The sequence below is a fragment of the Merops nubicus genome, unplaced genomic scaffold (genome assembly GCF_000691845.1).
Source record: "Merops nubicus isolate BGI_N331 unplaced genomic scaffold, ASM69184v1 scaffold7110, whole genome shotgun sequence".
NCBI classification, from domain to species: Eukaryota; Metazoa; Chordata; class Aves; order Coraciiformes; family Meropidae; genus Merops; species Merops nubicus.
In genome coordinates this window covers 1-19,413 of record NW_008584725.1, presented here as the reverse complement: position 1 = coordinate 19,413, position 19,413 = coordinate 1, and the positions used below count along the sequence as shown (strand labels likewise).

At 41.1% G+C, this 19,413-nt stretch overlaps 2 protein-coding genes across 2 annotated transcripts; one reads left to right on the top strand and one right to left on the bottom strand.

The window, feature by feature from the left end:
* Positions 1 to 825: 825 nt before the first annotated feature.
* On the top strand, positions 826 to 6,413 carry TLDC1 (TBC/LysM-associated domain containing 1). Its single transcript, XM_008945139.1, has 6 exons — positions 826 to 1,086; positions 1,797 to 1,941; positions 2,591 to 3,031; positions 4,221 to 4,339; positions 5,333 to 5,512; positions 6,282 to 6,413. Exons 1-6 carry the CDS (start codon positions 826 to 828, stop codon positions 6,405 to 6,407), a joined length of 1,272 nt encoding a protein of 423 aa, XP_008943387.1. The 3' UTR covers positions 6,408 to 6,413.
* A 3,334-nt stretch (positions 6,414 to 9,747) lies between these two features.
* ATP2C2 (ATPase, Ca++ transporting, type 2C, member 2) lies at positions 9,748 to 18,972 on the bottom strand (the record flags this gene model as incomplete). Its single annotated transcript, XM_008945128.1, has 13 exons — positions 9,748 to 9,860; positions 10,576 to 10,717; positions 11,253 to 11,348; positions 11,939 to 12,086; positions 12,775 to 12,891; positions 12,974 to 13,042; positions 13,666 to 13,832; positions 14,480 to 14,530; positions 14,612 to 14,709; positions 15,150 to 15,320; positions 16,703 to 16,859; positions 17,466 to 17,567; positions 18,883 to 18,972. Coding segments are annotated over 13 exons (1,521 nt in total), but the record flags the coding sequence as incomplete, so codon positions are not given.
* Between the last annotated feature and the right edge of the window lie 441 nt (positions 18,973 to 19,413).

The following is a 19,413-nucleotide window of genomic DNA, read 5'->3' as shown; positions in this document are numbered from 1 at the left end:
TGGAGCTCAGCACAGTCCTCACAGGGCTACACCCCCGTATGTAAGAGCCAAGTCAGATGTTTAGCAATGTATGAATGTATTTTAGATGATTTATTTTTAAACCATGTAATTATCTTCAACGCTGTGAAAGATTCTTGAAGCCAGAGGCAGATCTTTCCCACAGTGTGGTGATGGATGATGATGTATGCCAGTGAGGTTTCAAGTCAAAGAGCCAGTTATGCAATTTAGATGAGGAAGTTTTGATTTCAACAGTCTTAAAATCAAAGATGCCTTATAAAAATCAGGTGATCTCCTCTTTGTCCCGTGCTTGAACTGGATGTTGCTAGGCAGAGGAAAACTCAGAATTGTTTCCACAAGTGCATGTAGGGTTAAACATTGTCTTGACATTGCCTGCATCATCTTGAGGCCAAAACTGAGATGTGGAGAAAGCTTTACTTTAAGTGTCTGTGAGCTCCACTATCCAAAGCACAGTTAAAACACATTTTTAAATGTTGGCTTGGCAGAGTTGTAAACCTTTACAACAGAGTTATCATACAGAAATAGTTTGCTAATAACTTGTGAATACTTCACTGTGTTGTTTGTTTGTTTTTTAATTCCATGGCATTTGTAGAAAAACAGTATCAACTTAAATCACTAAATAGTGTTGGAAAGGAGATACTATAAAAAAAAAGATACTGTAAAAATAGCAATTTTTTTTTTCTCTTGGAAAAACCAGTCCTTTGACAGAAGTTCATTGCTGATAGCAGATAGGAATTGAAACCCTCCCTTCCTAGCAGTGCCTCTCAGCACAGATTAGCTGGGAGATGTCAGTTATCCCCGTGTAAAATGCACCCTCTGCTCTTTTTCTCGTTGCAGGCCTATGCTCAGGAGCCATTACCAGAGCAAATGACTCTTCGGTTATACAATGGAATGAAAAGTATTGACCTGCCTGGGAAATCATCTGGGCTGAGTGAGCAGATTGCTAAGGAGCAGTTTGTAATTTTTATGTCAAACCTGTTAAAAGGGAATGCAGATGAGAAGATTACCATAATAATGAGAATGATCTCCAAGGCAGAAGGGCCTGTGAAGGGCAAACAAATCCAAGAGGTAAACAGGCCATTAAATTTGTGTTGGGGTAAAACAACAGAGGCAGTAGGTAATTTGAAGGTGATCTTTAGAGCACAAGATTCAGAACAGGGATTCCTGACTTGTATTTTTTTAATCTCTTTACCAGTAACTTGCTGACCTGGGACAAAGTGGAGGCACACCAGGTTACAAGGGGTGGCTGTTTCAGCTGTGGGCTTTTTCATGCTGACTTGCCTACTTTGAGAAGCAGGATCTGGATTCTGTGGCATGTGCTGACTGTTTTGCCTGCTGCCTTCCAGGCTCACTCTGAAGAGTGCAAAGACTGGAGATATTTAAGAGCCAGGAAGGATTGTGGTGTGGCTGGTGCTTCTGAGAACAGAACAAAAAGCTTTCTAGAGCTTTAGTTGCAGGGTAGATGTGTGAATCCAATACCTAGATTGCAAGGTGGAAGAGTAGGACCTCACAAAACAGTTATTCACTGGCAGCTCCAAGCACTGCAAAGCTTGGACCTCCCCTCCCTCTTTCACACCATATTTTATGGAGATGCTTTGTGAAGTAACATTTACAAAATGTCACTGAAATAGCATTTCTGTTATTTCTGACTGTTCATGAAAAGAGATGTTTCTGCCACTGGGATTACAGCATCAGTACCCCTTGACTTTCTTTTCAGAAAGCAATTTCTCTTGGCAATTTTAAGAAATGCCAAAATGGTGATGTTTTCATCTTTTAAGTTCACAGAGGATCTGATCATGTCCGTGGTCCATGTACTGAAGTACAGGAAGGAACTGAAAGGTTGGACCTTGGAGAACACTAGGGATTCTGCAAGTGGAGTAAAGACTCTGGCATCTCAGCTGCTCTCTGAGCTGAAGCTTGCAGGTAAGCAGCACTGATGTGGTCTATCCCAGCCTGGCACAGAGCTTGTGTAATCACTGACCTCACAGGCACTTCTATCTGCAGGCCACACCTTTGAATTTAAATGGTGAGGCCAGTATTTCAAACCTAGTGCTTTGTGAATGACTTGGGGATTTTATTGATTTTACCTTACCATCTTTCTCCCCTAAATTCAGGAGAGTTTTGGTTTGAAGTCCCAGTTTAAGTGGACATGAAAAACTATTTGTCAAGGAACGTGTCTATTTACAAATATCCAGCTTGCAGGTGACAGGCATTTAGGGGCACGTGCCTGTATTTATGACTGTTTGTCCTTTAACCAGGCATATGTTTATCTTTGTTCTGTTGTAATAATAGATTCTGCTGTCTTGCAAAGAACATCTTGTAAATTGTAACTACGAGTCCTAAACTAAGTGTTTCTTAATCATGACAGCCCAAACAATGGATGTCACAGGCCAGTGTTCCTCAGTTCTGTGGAAGCATCTGCCTAAGGGAGTTGACACTTCACTGTCACTGGGCACCTTTCATGTGTGGTTTCATGTCCATTAAAATAATGGAATATTGAGAAAACAAAAGTCAACTGATTATTTTGCAAGCTGGGAGGCTTACTACTATTCTTGTGCATCTTATTATTTAGATGGGACAAAACCTGTGGGTCCTCAGCTGATGGAGACAGATTTTGATCAAAGTGTCATTGAGGATTGGGTGTACCGAGTTCCACAGATCTCAGTTTTCCTCAGTGCTGTTATCAGGCAAGGCCTCCACGTTCTGCATTCTCTCCCAGACCAAACCAAAGACATACTCAACCTGGTTCCAAGCTGCAAAGGCATGAAAGGAAGAGGACTTGTCAGTCTCTTTGACATCCCATCCATCATATACATCAACTCCCATCTGCCTGCAGAGCGACAGCACAAGTGGCAGCTTTTGTTTTCTTCTGGGTTTCATGGAGAAAGCTTTTCACAGTTATGTGCACATATAGTTAAGAAAGGTCCTTGCATAGTGATCTTAAAGGACTTAGATGGTTATATCTTTGGTGGGTTTGCATCTCACTCCTGGGAGGTGAAGCCACAGTTTCAAGGTAAGACTCAGTTCTGTCTTCCTGGTATCTCATGGCTCTGGTAAATTTTGTCACTTCTGTTCAGGTAGAAGAATTCTGGCCACTTAATGGATGCTGCCATTTTCCTTTCATGACACACAGTAATTCTACATCCAAGTGTATTTTCCTGTGGCAAAAATAACACTAATTTTGGAAAAATACAAAGCACACTCAAAGTTATTCTTGCTTTGTACCCAGTCAGGCATATTCCTTCATTGACGTTTATAGTTTGTCTGTTATTTGGAATTCTGGCCACTTAATGGGTGCTGCCATTTTACTTTCATGACACACAGTAATTCTACATCCAAGTGTATTTTCCTGTGGCAAAAATAACACTAATTTTGGAAAAATACAAAGCACACTCAAAGTTATTCTTGCTTTGTACCCAGTCAGGCATATTCCTCATTGACGTTTATAGTTTGTTATTTGATAGGACTTTAAAAATTGCAGGTCTCATTGATCACGGGAAAAGTTTTCTTGTTAGTGAAATCTATCACCCCCTGTAGCTGCACGGGTTGAAAATGCAACGAAAATGCAGGAAATCCAGCCTAGAGGGTGAACTAGCGTTGGAATGAGATGCCCAGCAGATGGCAATCTTACATCTCGGTTTTTTTTCGGAAGGGCTGAGCCTAGGAGCTGAGTTTAACCCTAACTCGCCAGGTGAAGCCTCCCGTGGCCGTTTGTGCACTGTCTCTTTGTGTTTCCCTTTTAAAATCCGGCAGCAAAAGGGTCCTTTGGGCAACTAGACTTTTTGTCCCTTTGAAAGCTCCTGGGAGGAGAGAGGGGCTTTTGTAACTTTTTGGAAAGAACTGTTAGGGCTTCCTGAAAAAAACGATGGACTCTGGATAAACTGTCCTGCTGGCAATCCCCACTTTTGCTACATTAAAAGCTCAATTTGTAGACTTAATTAGTATTTGATAAGTCACACTTCAGTCCATAAATATAATGTTTTGTTACATTAATTACACGACAATCTCCTTATAGTTTTTTCCAGTCCAAGTAACACATGTAGTGTACTGGACAATCAGCACAGGTCCCTCTGAGGACCAAACTGGGCATAATGAAAATTGTACCCTAAGTCATCCACCCTAAACTTACCTGTAGGTCAATGTAAGTCAGTCAAGTTGTGACTTGGCCAGTTGTCTGAGCTCAGGCACTTTTCTGTGTGCAGGTGACAACAGATGCTTCCTGTTCTCTGTGTTCCCCTCTCTTGCTGTGTACACGTGCACAGAGTATAACGACCACTACATGTATTTGAACCACGGCCAGCAAACGATGCCCAATGGACTTGTGAGTATTAAGAAATGACAATTTGGAGATTGGATCCATGGCTGGTGTTTGGAAGCATTTCATGTTTTTTGCTTCTGTTACTGTGAGCAGATTTATTTCACTTGTTACTCTCACAGGAAGTTTTCATCCCTTCTCTGTGCTCTTCGTGCCATACTTCTAGTAGTAGGTGATTTTTTTTGTGCATTAAAACATCAGTATAAAGTGTGAACTATGGATAACAACAGAGAACCACTTACAGTACTGATAGAGCCTATACTTTCTTTACAGTTGAGACATATATTGAAGTACTGAATCAACTAGGGTGGAATTTATTTGTGTCTGACCCAAGCAAGCTTTGTGTAGGTCAGGTCTACAGAGGTTCTGGGGAGAAGTGCTTTTTAAATCATGGAAGGCTGGCAGAACCCAACACTAGAGTTCAGGAATTGCACGTTGGCTGCTGCTGTTGTGTGATGACAGCAGCAGAAGCTCCTTTTACTCAAGTCCACAAATGAGCTCTCCAGATGCAGAGGAGTTTCTACAGAGCTACAAACACCTATTTTGAAAAGTGCTTTACAGTTCTGTGGCATGGCGTGCCCATAACTTTGGGAATTGCAGCAGTCTGGAGGAAATTTGCTCTGCAGAAAGCAAACAACATCAAATTACCTTATTTGTTTCTGTAGATACATTTCTAAATGGAAAAGAGCCATACTGAGCACTTTTACCCTATATAAAGTGGAACTGTTAGTCAATAAACAAAAGCTAGTGAGCTAAACTTCTGGCACAAGACCCATCTGAAGTGCTTGCAGATCCTGATATTCTGTCAAGTATCACTCAGGTAGATTTGTTTGTCTTCAGGAGTACTGGATTTTGGTGCAGAAGCCCTCAGAATACCCTTTTTCACCACGGAATTGTGGCACAAATACTGAAAATAGCAATTTATCCTCTAGGTTTCATAACTCACCCAGTGTGTTTTAAGTGTGCAGCAGATGTGTGATGTTCTGCTCTGGTTCACAGGGCATGGGTGGACAGCACGGGTACTTTGGGCTCTGGATAGACAGTGACTATGGGAAGGGACACAGCAAAGCAAAACCTCGATGTACCACCTACAACAGTCCCCAGCTGTCAGCAAGAGAAGATTTTACACTGGATGCTGTGGAAGTTTGGGCAGTGGGAGACCTCCCTGAAAGCACAGGGGTAGGTGAACCTCTGAAATTGTGTCCTGACAAAACAGTTGTGGCATTATTGAGCGTCTCAAAAGAAATAACATCAGCAGCCGTGAGGTGATAGAATCAAAAGAGCTGTACATTATTCTGAATTTCAAAAGGCCTTCCTGATACTGAGGAATGCTCTCCAGGAGGAACCTCCTTGGAGGGGTTCAGTAAAACCCAGTGTTTGTAAAACAGAAAGCAAGCACTGGAAGCTCACAAGTAAAGCCTAATCTACACCTTAGGAAGAAAAGCTAAAGGATTTCTTGATCAGTAACTTTAAATTTAGTATTGCTTTACAGTAAATTAGTGTGCATAGAGTTACACTAGTCTTTCTGCATCTGGCTTATCTTTGGGAATGAGTAGGAGACTTCTTTCCAGTCTCCTCTGTCCCTGTAATTTGTGCTCTAATTAAATCGTCTGAACAATTTGGCGGTTTGGGTTTTTAGAATTTTTATTTCTTTTCATACCAAATTCATATACCCTGTCTGTTCACTGGCCCCATAGTTCTAACCAGGAACAGAACAAATTGTTTACAAAAACTGTTGAGTTGCACTACATTACAAATAACCAATAAATTGACACCTGCCCTTGAAGTGGAGGTCAGGGTAACCAGGATGTTCTGGCTGCCTCGTAACCTGAACACACTGGAATAGACTTGTGGACTTCTGAGTATGTCTCTTTCTGGTAGCCTGAGAGTGATTCACTCACAATGACATTTTAAATTGACTGGGTTTTTTTTTGTTGTTGTTTTGAAGACAAAAGGTAAGAAGAGTATCCTGGATGTGGATCCTGAGGCTCGGGCCTTTTTAGAAATGGCTGGGAAGAGTCGTCACAGTGAAGGGCTGAGAGAACCCGTTGAAGATGATGATGATGACAATTAAAAGAATCACAGTAACATGAAAAACCTCTTTTTTTCCCTCCTGAATGTAAATGTTCCTTGGACAGAATATTTTTTTTTCCTCAATTTTTTCCCTAATCATCTGGGACAAAGCCTCATACTTACATGCTATTTAGGTCCAATACAATATACTGCCTCAAGGGTTTTGTCTGGGGAGACAGAGACACTAATTACTTAATTGTTAGACATCTCTAAGTTCCAGCTCAAATTTAATTTGCTAGCATTCCTGTTAGATCCTGTCTGCATACAGAGTTAAAAACAAAGAAATTACCAACAGTATTGCTTACCAAGCTGGAGAATTGGTATGTATTTATATAAAGACTGTTCAAGACACTGACTAAGGTTTTTATACCTCACGTATTTATTTACATGCCATGAAATCAGTCAGTGAAGCTTGTAAAAATGTAATGATGTCCTACATTGGTAAACATAGAATAGCCCACATGGTTCCATATGAAGGATGCTGTTAATTGGCATTGCTCTAGTTAAAGCATTCAATTTCATGTTTTCCAAGTCAGATTTTCAGCAAGTGACTCTATAGGGGCTGTAAGAGGTACAGAATGCTAAGTATACAGCAGCTAGTTTTATACTGCTACACTACACCCTAGTGCTTCTCACTTAAGAAGTTTGCCTATTGCTTTTAAAATCTAATAGAACAGAACCATTGGAGTCATGCAGCCATATTTGCTCTAAAAATGAGCCATACCTCCAACAGAAATTCCCTAGGGAAGGTACCTTACTTAGTAGCCTTGAGACCAGAGGAAATGATCAGGCTGTAAAGAGGATTAAGTAAGGGTTATATCTGTAACACATTTAAAGACTGCTGTACACTTTATTTCGACATAATAAATCATGACTTTGTTACAGAAAAAAAGGCTCACAATGCAAAAATGTAACTAGTGGGTTATGGTTTTTTTCTCTGTTTTGTTGGCTGTTCACCAGCCAACACCAGTTTTGTCAGGTCTCTTACACTCAGGGCTTTTTCTACTTGAATTTATTCCCATCTATTGGTAATTATTAGTATGACCTTCCTAATTCAATGTGTAATTCACTTGTCAAAAATAACCCTAATTTCTACATGAGATTGTAATTTCTAACTCAGCAGATTGTGTTTGGTTATTGGTATGTGTGTTCTGGGTCTTTCTCCTCCTAAGGAGGACAGCTTATCCCAAGTCCCTTTGTCCTAGCACGAGTCATCTTCCATGCAGCTTGGAGAAAAAAAACTGTGCTGTAACAGTCTGTAAAATTACTGCAATCCCTGATCACGTGGCCTGCCTTCAAATTCCTGCCCTTAGTGTTTTCTTGTCTTTGCTTTTTTCCACCTGATGCTTTTCATAGGGAGCCTGCTTTGAATATTCTGAATAATCTGCATTTGTGCCTTAACGTAGATCCCATTTCTTACAACTTTATCAGACAATATGAATTTAGCCTTGAAAGGAGGGCATGAAGAAATCACTCCAGCCAGACATCCTAGAACTCAACTGTGCACTTTGTCTGCTACCTGAACTAATGATTGGGGCATAGATGTTATTAGTTCCAGTACAGAGCATGCTGTGAAAGGCCTGAGCTAAATATCCTTTTATCTTGTATTTATTTAAACCAGATAGTGTTCCAAAGTTTGTAACATGCAGGGGAAAAAAATGTAAGCATTAAAACAATTACACTGATACCTTTGTATAACTTTCTTCTCTGTGTGTTATAATAAGAATTTTAGATGGTACAAAGCAGGGAGTTCTATACAGAGAGCAAGTGAGCACAGGATGCTCTAAGTGTGGTGACACTTTTGTTTTCACATCTCAAACTCCCACCACAAGTCCCCAAGGTATTCTTCACTTCAGCACTGAGTAATCTGCATACTCAAAGTGGATGGCATACAGGAGTGAGACATAGCTGAATTTCCGCAGTTACACCTAAAATAAACAACTAGAGTTTCTTCTCATTCCACTACAAGGCAGAGGCTTTTCTTTGAGGACTGAAACCATTTGCAAGGATTTTAGAATAACACCTTTGCAGATATCATCTGGGGAAGGTGAATTGCACCAAGCTACTCTTCTCAAAAATATTTCAGTGGCCAGGTTTTCTTTGATTTAAAGTAACTGTCAGTATAACTGGTTCTTTTTCTAGGCTATGAATCCAGAATGTAATCCTGTTTAAGCATCACCTTGTAAAGATCAGCAAGATCTGAATGAAATTGTAAATTAGACCTCTGAAATTGTGGGTTTGGGCAAGTTTGTATCTGAGACTCCTCATCTTCACCTTGAAGTGAAGGTATTAAGCTGAAGCAAGAGAAAAAGTGACAATGTCACATTTTTAGCAAATGTATCACTGAAGCACTGTTTACTGGGACACTAGTGACACCAGCAGATGGGATTATTCAAAATTGTTCTTTAAGAGATTAGCTTGGAAGAGGCAACTTTTTTTATTGACACTAATGATTAAGCAATCTGTGCTTCATGTTCATGCAACTAAACACACCCAGAAAGCATTCATCAGCAATGAGCTCAGCTTTGATCTAAGCATCTCCCAATCATTTTATGCAGCTGTTGATCCAGCTGCAAGGCTTAACATCCCTACTACATACGAGTCAGCTTGATTCTGCTGTGCTTCTGAAAGTCCCTTCCCCATTAAACCCATCCACTACTGAGCATCACATCAGATCAGCCTTCCTCTTTGCTCCCTATTAGTCACATAAGAATGGGGTAGAAAAAAACCACTGCAGTGTTGGGCAAAAGCTGACAGCTGAATGTTGGCACTTTAGCTCTCTACTCTTTGTTTGCCACCTTCCTAGGGATTCCTTGAGAGTCTTGCTGAACCAAGGGTGGGTATCTAGAAACACTACAGATTAATTATAGGAAAAAAGTTCTAGTACAGACAGGTCTTTTCTATTCTTCTAGCTCAATATAAAAGGACGGGTCTAAATCAAGAATCTCATTACTTGTCAGTAACATTTTAAAATGTAGATTTTATTAATAAAAATCATTTTGATTTAAATAAATAAAATTGCAGTTTATGCACAATAGACTTCTCTGTACAAGTGTTACACTGTGGTGTTCTGCCTGGGACTATCAGAGCATACTTGATGTATAGATCAATGTTATAAAAAAATATACCTGATCTTGGTTTAAAACAGGAGTTGTTCCAGAGGTTTTTGCAGACAGCTCCAACAGTGTGGGTAGAACATGTGGAAGGGTCAGGCTCTGGTGTAAGGAGGACAGTCAGTACTGGTTCACTTGAGTGTCTTCAGAAAGGAGGTGCAGCATCAGAAAATGGTGCCTTTGAACTACCCAGCTCTGTTCCAAGTACAGCTTGAGAGGGAGTTTGCATCAGTTGGGGCATCCCTTTGTCTGCGTTGGCTGGCAGCAGCGTTTTTCACAGAGCTTGACAAACTCAGACACAATGAAAACTGAGGAGGCCAGGCCAGTGAGAAACAGCAGGTCTGCAGGGGGGAAAGAGAGGGGGAGAACTCAGTGGGCAGCTGGACGTTGTGCTGGGCAGGAATCCCCTGTTTCAGACCTCCCTGCAGTCAGTATTTGTGCTGGTGCATCTCCATGGATGGATGGCCCTAGCTGTGCTTTTGCTAGCTGTACAATTAGAGACATGAGTGGTAGACAAGAAATATCCATAGCTGGGATAGTCCACTTCACTGGTGGAAACCTCTGCATTAATCATTTGGAATCCTTGAACCTGCTTTAACAACCTGCCTCACGTATAGATGCAATTCGTGGTAGTGTGGTAGAGTTTGCTTAGAGTGATTCAGATGGTAAATTAGGCATTGCATCCCAGCCAGGAAACATGCCCCCTGCTTTTCCAGCTGGAGTGACTGCAGAGTGATCCCTGGTGGATTTATGTGGAGAAATATCCTACAGAGCTCACGGAAGATCTTGACATGTCTCCATTTGCATGCATTCAAACGTGGTAAATCAAAATCCAAACCCTAGGCTGGGATAGTAGCAGTAAATACTGCTGCTGTTTGTGTGTAGCTACACATCTTTCTGTGTGAGTGTATAGGGGTAGGAGCTGTTGATTGATTTCCTCTCCCAGCAATCTGTTGGGAGCTATCACGTAACCATTTGGCAATCTCATCTGGTTTTTAACATAGCTTTGATGAAAAAAAAAAAAACAAACCCCACATTATTCATTTTTCAACTTACCTAGTACTCCTAAATTCCCTGTCTGGAAGATCTTTTGTAGTGGAGGGACGTATATAACAGCCAGCTGTCCCAAAACTGACCCAAGCACAGAATACAAGAACATGCGGTTTCGAAAAAAGCCTATTTCAAATATCAACTTTGTCTAGAGAATGGAGAAAAAAAAAGAGATAGAACTGTCACATTTCCCAGTCTCCTGCACATCACACTGTTTATTTGCATGTAAACTCTATTACTTTTTGAAGGGACATAAATGCTAACTAGGTAGAGGTACGTAGTTGGAAGTGTAGTTACAGTTGAACTATGATGGATACCTTTATCATGGTGGGGGTTGGAAGGGACACCTGGGGATTGTCACATCCAACCCTCCTGTTCCAGAAGGGTCACCCACAGTAGGGTGCCCAGGATCACATCCAGGTAGGTTTGGAATCTCTCCAGAGCAGGAGACTTCACCACCCCTCTGGGTAACCTGCTCCAGGCTCGGCCACCCCCACAGGAAAGAAATTTCTCCTCATGTTTACGTGGAACTTCCTGCGTCCCACTTTGAGGAATATGTTGAACAAGACATCTTTAAAAATGCTAAAAATCATGCTGCTTCACATGACATTAAAACCCCCTCCCTGTGCACACATAGTAGGATTCTAATGTTTGTGTGGGTGTTTTGCTGGCAGCCCTCTCACCTGAGAGCGGCACGTCAGGGCATTGAAGAGGTCAAAAAACACAAAACAGGTAAAAGTCATCGTGGTGGTTCGAGGAGTGATGCCACTTTTTGGATTCTGAAAGCACATGTAAAAATTCAGGAGTTAGTTAAACCTTACAAAAGCATGTCAACTCAATAGATGAATTAAATATTCCCTTTAATGACCCCAGTCAATTTGAAGGGTAGTAAAACAAAGGATTAAATTTAGCTCTAAGCATTTTAGAAAACATTAATTTCTCTCTGCTAATTGTTGAGTTTATGGTTTTATTAACCATGTTTTAAATTCTTAGACTGAAGTGGAATTCAGGTAAAGAATATTCTAAATTAAACTGTTACAGTAGCAGTTATTATTTACTAACAGCAATCCATAGTACTAATGTACTTGGAATTTTGTACTTACGTGGAAAGCCAGAGGTGAAAAGTAACTTAAAGAATTGGTATTATGTCAAGTAATATTTTTTCCCATTCTAGGCAGAAACCACCCAATTAAAGGCAATACAGGAAGGCAGAAGCAGACTTAGGAGCTGACCCTGGTTTCTTAACCCTCTGCCTGTACTGATCCTTCCCCACTGGATATACTTCAGAAAGTCCTTCACATGTTCTTCAGAAGCTGCCCTTTTGTTTTCACTCTGATGAAAACAAGATATGATTGTAGATTTTCCTCACCTCCTTCCAGAAGACGAAGAGGGTTCCACTGATGATAATTGTAGCTGACATGAAGATTTTCAGGATCAGTGATTTGCTGAGTATGGTGTCCGTGATGCGTCTGGGTGGCTGTTTGATCGTGTCCCTATCAACAGGTTCAACTCCCAAACTGCCTCAAAAAAAAGTGGAGGGACGTGTTTAGTTAATTCAGATCGTCCTGAAATGGTACTGCTGACAAAACAGGATGGACCTGGAGGATGCAGCTCTCTGAAGTCCATCAAGAGAGAGATCAGCATTTGGGCAGGGTTACATAAAGCCTCCAATTTGCCTGAGATACCTATGACAAAGGTCTTTTTGCATAACAAACTGTGAAAAGTCTATATTAGACTACTAGTATCCTATCCCAGAGGGAGAGCAAGCCATGAGACTGTGGCCAACGTCTCTTCCACATAGTGAAAGTAGTAATGGTAATGAGCAGTAGTTGCAATTAGTAATGGGCTCTGAAGTCTTATGGTTTTGAGGCGTGTACCCTCACAGGTACCAAATATCCCCTCTCCAGTCAGACCTGCAGGGCTGGATGCACTCAGGTGATGCACTCAGGATGAGAGATCACTCCTAGTCAAGAAGTGGAAGAGCTGTTAAGTGTTCCCACCACAGAACAGAAACACATAAAATTTCAAGCAAAACCTGAAGTAAATGCTTTCAGAGGGACCAGAGGGGAACAAAAGTACAACTTGTCTTCTCTAACCACCACCAAATGATTCGTGCATTCATAAGAAATCAAAACAGCTTTGTTCCTAAGCTGGATTCAGACATATTAAACCCAAGACTATTTTGCTCATGTGGCTCCTCCCTACCTCTGGGCTGGGGGCCCATCCATGATGATGTTGATCCATAAGATCTGCATGGCATTGAGTGGATTGGGTAGGTTGAGCACCGTTGAGAGAGTAATCAGGCTCAAAGCTGAAATGCTCCTGCAAAGCACAGAGGAACGTTACTCTGCCTGCCTTCCCCCAAAAAGGGCTTTCACTGGGCTCAAAGCAGCCAGGAACTTACGTGCTCAGCTGGAACCGGACAAAATTCTTTATGTTGTAAAATATTCCCTTTCCCTCTTCTATTGCATTCCTGGAAGGGAGAGGAGAGTTCATTAAGTACTCACACTATTTTACATAGAGCTCCTTGTGCTCAGAACAGGTTGTCTTCTCTAGCACTTATCTCAGATGAAACTCAAACAGCAGCTTGGGAGAAGGACATCAATGCAGCATCTCAGTTAAAATTACTTTATCAGGAACGGTAGATCTGAAACCCTGGTTCATATGCCCAGGTCTTGGCTCATGAAGCAAGCCCACAACCTATTTGTATCCTCACTCTGTTGTCAGGAACAAACAGAGCATTGCAAATTATCTCTTTCTTCTGAGCTTTCTGTATGAGGCAGAGAGCACAAGTTGCAGTCTACCCAGACTTCTAGGTGCTTTCAAATCCTTGGTTAGCCACAGCAATAAGAAACCAGAGCTCTCAGATGAAAGGCAGCTTCATCACCACTGCTTGAAACAAAAGTAATTGCCATGTATGCAACTGAAAATGAGCCAGACCCACACCAGATATCTCCACTCACTGCCTGTTGACTCACATGTCCTGTGCCTTGTGCCACTTCCAGGGCTGGTCACACAACAGAATTGTTGCAATGGATAAGCAGAAAGTGTCTGAAGTAAGAAAGTGTCTGATAGCAAGAAAGTCACTAAACCTACATTAGTGTTGAGAAGTCATCGTCCACGAGAATCATGTTGGCAGCCTCTTTGCTGACATCTGTCCCAGCTCGTCCCATTGCAATCCCAATATCAGCAGATTTAAGGGCCACGGCATCGTTAACACCATCTCCTGTCATTGACACAACAGCACCAGCCCTCTGCAAAGCCTGTGAGGGTGGAGAGATGAGAGGCTCTGAAGCCATGAGAAGATAACTACGTCCTATCAGCACTCACAGGATTCACCCGTCATATTGAAAGAGCAGAAGTGCTGTGTGACTTCGAGGGTAAAGCAGACTCAGCAGCCCACTGAGGACAAAATTCAGACCAAGAATTAAGAAACTGGATTTACAGGAGTATAGAGAATCTCAAAACTCCAGCAGGAGTTAGAACATTGGAGTAAAATGCTCAGAAATCATTCTCCTGACACTACGCTCGCAAATATCTCACTAGTGTCTTTCAAAGGACTCATGCCAGGTCTGCAAGAGTAATCATAGGATGGTTTGGGCTGGAAGGGACCTTAAAGATCATCTAGTTCCAACCCCCCTCCCACAGGCAGGGACACCTCCCACTAAACCAGGTTGCTCAAAGCCCCATCCAACTTGGGCTTGAACACATCAAGTGATGTGTTTGCATCTAGTGATGGACCAATCCATCGTGCTGAGACCTTCAACACAAATAGTACTTTAGCTTGGCTTTTATGGTCCTTCAGTTTGAGCTGATCCTGCCTTGGAAGACCACATGGTCTAGAGAACTGAGATCTCCCTTACATCTTGTTTTTGTGAGGCATACAAAGGAGTTGAGAGGCGCTCAGTACCTTTATGATTTTTAGTTTGTGCTTTGGACTTGTTCTGAAAAATATGGAAACCTGAAAAAGAAAAAAACCACCATCTTGTATTAGATGGATGCTATTGGAAATAGGCCTTGGTTTTGTAGTCAAAACCATTACATTTTTGACAGTGGATGATAGCTCTGCCTCTGCCAGTTGGTCCAGCTCTTCCCCAGACATGGCTTTCAGCTTCCCATTGCAGAGACCAATATTCTGTCCTGCAAAGAAAAGCCCAAAATGAAATCTGCCCATCAGTACAGGAAAAAGCCAACTATTTCCTGACTCAAAGCACAGAAGCAGCAACTCAGGAATTTACTGGGAAATATATCTGAACCTGGAGCATCTGACAGGGCAGACAGCTCTCTGGCTCTGAGCTGGGCTGGTCACCCTGTCCTTGCTCTGCTGGAGTTATGGAAGTGATACCCTTTATTTAAGGGTCTTGCTTTGAGATTTTGTCATTTGTGGTGCTAAAATAGTGAAATTAAGTGACTGGAATTTGACAGTTAATACTATTTGTTTCAACGGAAAAGCAAGAACTCAGTGGGCATTTAAAAACCTCCACTGCACACACAAAAAGGATGATGAAGTTAATTGTTAAGTGGTGTAACATTTGACTGATCTGACAGACACAATGCAGGAGAGAAGGTAAGTTTGCTACCTATGGCCACAGCAGTTTCCAGGGCATCTCCAGTTATCATCTTTACTGATACACCAGACTCCAGAAGGACTTGAACAGCTTCTCTCACTCCAGCCCTCGGGGGATCAATTATTCCAACCAGACCTAAAAAGGTTAGTTTGCCAAGTTCTGGACCTGAAGCCAAAGCAAGCACTAGAAACAGAAAGGGGGGGAAAAGGAAGAGAGGATTAAATTATTATTAATGTGTTTCTACACATTAAAACATTTAGAAGAGATATTAAATTGCCATTTCCCCAGCAGAAAACAGTTAAAATCAGATCTTTAGTCATTACATTCTCATGCAGACACAAGAATTTGTCTACTCAAATAATACCAGTTTATCTGAATCAGAGCATTTCTGTTTTGCATGTTTCTCTTAGGATTGATTTCTTTCTAACTTAAAGCTGTCTACTGAACCTTCCCTAAACACAGATGGATTAAACTGGGACAGTGTAATGTTGCACTATTAAATTGGTACATTAAAAAGATAGTGCTCATTAAGAAAAAAAAAGTTTACATTTTTACATCTAAAAAGGTGAAATGTAGATTCAGTTAAATCAGTGAAGCTTCCATCATGTTAACATCAAGGGTCTGAACGTTTTGTTTGCGTTCTTGGTGCCTAACCCTATCATTCATTCTCTCTGAAATCACTCAGGGAGCTTTTGCCAGGGGTTCATGTCAGTGTTGCTTTGATGAGTGAATCAGAAGGTTGCAGCAGCTGCCCGAGCTAATTCCTTTTCTTCTGAGCAGTAATTTGCCATTCACAATGGCAGATGATTAAGATATTGCAAAGCAAGCTCCATACATGAGCTGCTAACCACAAGACCCAGGGCTGGAGAATATGTAAACTATACCATTTCCCAGCCCTGGCTGCCAAGACTTGTTCTCATCTCCTTACAGCTTGGGAACACACACAAGCGATGGTGTCTTTGTTACTGTGTGAGAGTCCAAGACATTTCTGAAAGGATGTTTCTAGTGGTGAAGGAAATGACATGTGTATAAAAACTTTTGTGCGCTGTGCACTGACGTGCAGTTGGGATCAAAAGGAGATCATTAGATTTGGTCCTAATAAAGAATTGAACCAAACTTCAAATAAAAATCTCGGTGCTCAAATCCATGTTTTGAACCCCTTTCAAAGCTGCTTTCTGTGGCTTTTGAAACAGCTTTTCCAAAAGGAAAACTTGGCAGAGCAGTGCTTAGATCAAATCCAGCACAAAGCTTTTCAAAGCAACATTCAGACCGTGTCCCAGGCAATCGCAGCGTGCTGTGGGACAGACATTCACCATTTCCAGGGCTTATTTTCAGCTCCTTTCAATCGTGCTAATTTAAACTCAGGAAAAAAAAAAAAAGATTAGTGGAAAGCAAGAAGCCAACAGACTTAAGACGTGGCCCTTGGCAAAGTTGGACAGGTATTATGAAGAGATCATGCAAGTGATGCTAAGGACTGAGGCTCTGGCCGTTGTGACCAAAGCAGAGCATGGATTAGGGCATGATAACCTCTAAGCTTAAGGGACACACAGGGTGTAAGGACTGACCCCGTAGACCTGAGGACCCCATTCGTTTCTCTTCCTGCTGGTAGAAAGCTTTCTGCTGGGGTGTAAGTGATAAGGAGATGCCACTGCTGTTATACAGGGTGCAATACTGAATAACTTCTTCAAACGCTCCTTTCATAAAGTAGATATCTTCCTGATCCTTTAAAGCAAGCAGATAGTATATTTTATATTAAAAAAAAAAACAAACAAGCAAAAAACCACAGCTGAAGCACATTTTCAAAATACTGATAATGCACAAGGCTTTACATCCTAGATAAAAAAAGATCTTTTGTTTGCTCTTTCACCTGTTGTGTAAAACACCCCAGTGCATGTATTATGGAAAGGGTGGGATATTTTTCCTTTAGCCATTTTTCATGTTCAGTTGTGACAGAGAGAATGGTAATGAAAAGGTTGGTGAGTTTTTAAACCAGAGCACAATACCAGCCAAAGTGAGCTCTTTAATCCAACAAGGGGGAAAAGGCCATTTTCTCCCAAACATCCTATCTTTCTTCCCCTGTCAGCTAGCTCTGAAAAGCTTTTGTTTACCTGTTCAAACCACTATATGAAAAGTATTATCTAATCCCATTCAAACACAGCTTTACAAGCTAAAATTACACCCAAGTTGGGAATTTTAAGGTTTGTTCCGTTTTCTCCTGACATAGTTAACTTCTGAAAACAGTATTTGCTCAAGAGATACCATTTCATGCCCATTGTTGATGTGCATGATTAGGAACCTGAAACCAGCCAACACTACTGTTTGCTTTACCTGATTTTTCAGCGTGCATTTCACAGCCATCCACTTCTGTTCAGAGCTAAACGGAATTTCCTTCTTTCTTACATAAGTATCTTTTATGTCAGCTAATTCCATCTGAAGCAAGGTAAAACAAAAAGAGCAGTGTAGTGCTGAACAATGCCAAAGCTTGTCTATATTTTCCATAGCACAGGTATTGACTGTTGACCACATACTTCCAGGCAGTCCTATACCTCAGAGCTCAAAAGCATGGGGAGATTCAAACTCATATTTCAAACCCATCTTCAATTTGTCCTTAACATGGGATAAATTGAAATGGAGTTTGAAGCTTGATCCTTGTGGATTTTTGCAAGAACTAGGGAGCTGCATTGTTGTTTCTGGGAGACTTTAGGTCACAGGAGGCCCAAATCCTTTCCCTAAAACTATGGCAAAGCAATGGGCAGAGCAGATTTCTTCCAGCCCAAACTCAGGCTCCTCCACTTGGGTTAAATTTGGTTTTAAAATATTTCCTAATGAATTCAACTCAAACCCCAAACTGGTCACAAGAAGACCCTTCAGCTATGAAGCACAACAGCTCAAACCAATGTGATGCTTTAGCAGAGTGCCAGGGTGCTCTAGGTGAACTGGTGGGAATAAGAAGTGGCAGGGATCAGAAGTGGCTTTCAGCCTCTCTACCCCACCTCCCAGCAAATTAAAAAATAAGTTCAAATAGATGAGACAACCTCCCTCTTATTCTCCTGTTTCTTGGCTACTGAATGGCAGAGCTGAAGGAAGATTTTAATTTAGCATTTAGGGAGATAATATGTCATTGTCTCAAAAAAAAAAACCCAACAAAACAAACCAATCATGGTTTCACTGTTACAAGCTTTAAAAATTGGAGGTAAGAACAGATGTCTGCAGGTGCATCATTTCAGCAGGCACCTTCTGTGCTTCACAACCCACTTGAGGTCTGTGGACCACAGGCTACATAACTCTGGTTAGATGATACCTTGAGGTGTTTTACAGCCCTCTGCCTGTGAGTGTGGATGCAATATTCTTTAAAAATTATATATAGGTCTATCTTGGTTTATATAATCATGACAAGAAAAATAGAAAAGCTAGCAGATGGCCCACATCAAGGATGACCTTCTACTATTCTTTCTAGTGTGGCCTGATCTCACCCATTTTTCACTCTCTTGTCTGCTTCCTGAACTCTTAATTAGCATGTGCAGAAAATATCAAAAAAAGTTGAGTCTGAAAAAAATTTATTCTGCAGAGTAATTGCAGAGATTAACCACACAAAACAATTGTTGCTGTCAGCACAGGAGCTCAGGGAAGGTGTTTGCTTGAAGAAGTCTGATCACTGCTGTGAGACCTAACAATTCCAGCTCTTTAAAAAAAAAAATGATTTAATTTTAAAGTTCTGTAAAAGTTTAAATCTTAACAATCTTACCTTCATTGCAAGGGCAACGAGAGCTCCTTCTGTGGGCTGTCCTATCACACTATTTTTCCTGATGATGGCATTATTGACTACACAGCCAGCCTGGGGAAAGGGACATTTACATGGTTTATCTTTTTCATAACTAAATTAATAGCTTTTTCTATCCCTTGAAATGAAGTAATGAAAGATTGGAGAATGAAAGCATCCCAAAAAGATCCCAAAAGATGTGCTATTCCCCATAGGAGCATCTCTTGAAATCAGTTCTTGTGCTTTCTAAACCTCCTTAATCCATAGGGTACAATAATATTTTAGTAAAATGTTATATTTTGGATAAATTAACATCAAACAAAATATGCTAAATATCTAATGAGCTTGATAAACCATGAAAATGAAAACTTAGTCTCTCCTAGGATTGTTTCTAACATGTAGCATGGATAAAATAAGACCTAATGTCCATTTGAGATTCCAGCTCAGATCACTTCACTCCCCAAACACTCCACTTTAGCCAGCAGTTGAGTGTGCAGAGACCATTACAGTACATTT

Coding starts and splice junctions, on each gene's coding strand:
- TLDC1 (XM_008945139.1), top strand. CDS start 826: ATGCACCCTCTGCTCTTTTTCTCGTTGCAGGCCTATGCTCAGGAGCCA. Junction 1,942..2,590: donor CTCTGAGCTGAAGCTTGCAG/GTAAGCAGCACT, acceptor CTTATTATTTAG/ATGGGACAAAACCTGTGGGT. Junction 4,340..5,332: donor AAACGATGCCCAATGGACTT/GTGAGTATTAAG, acceptor TCTGGTTCACAG/GGCATGGGTGGACAGCACGG.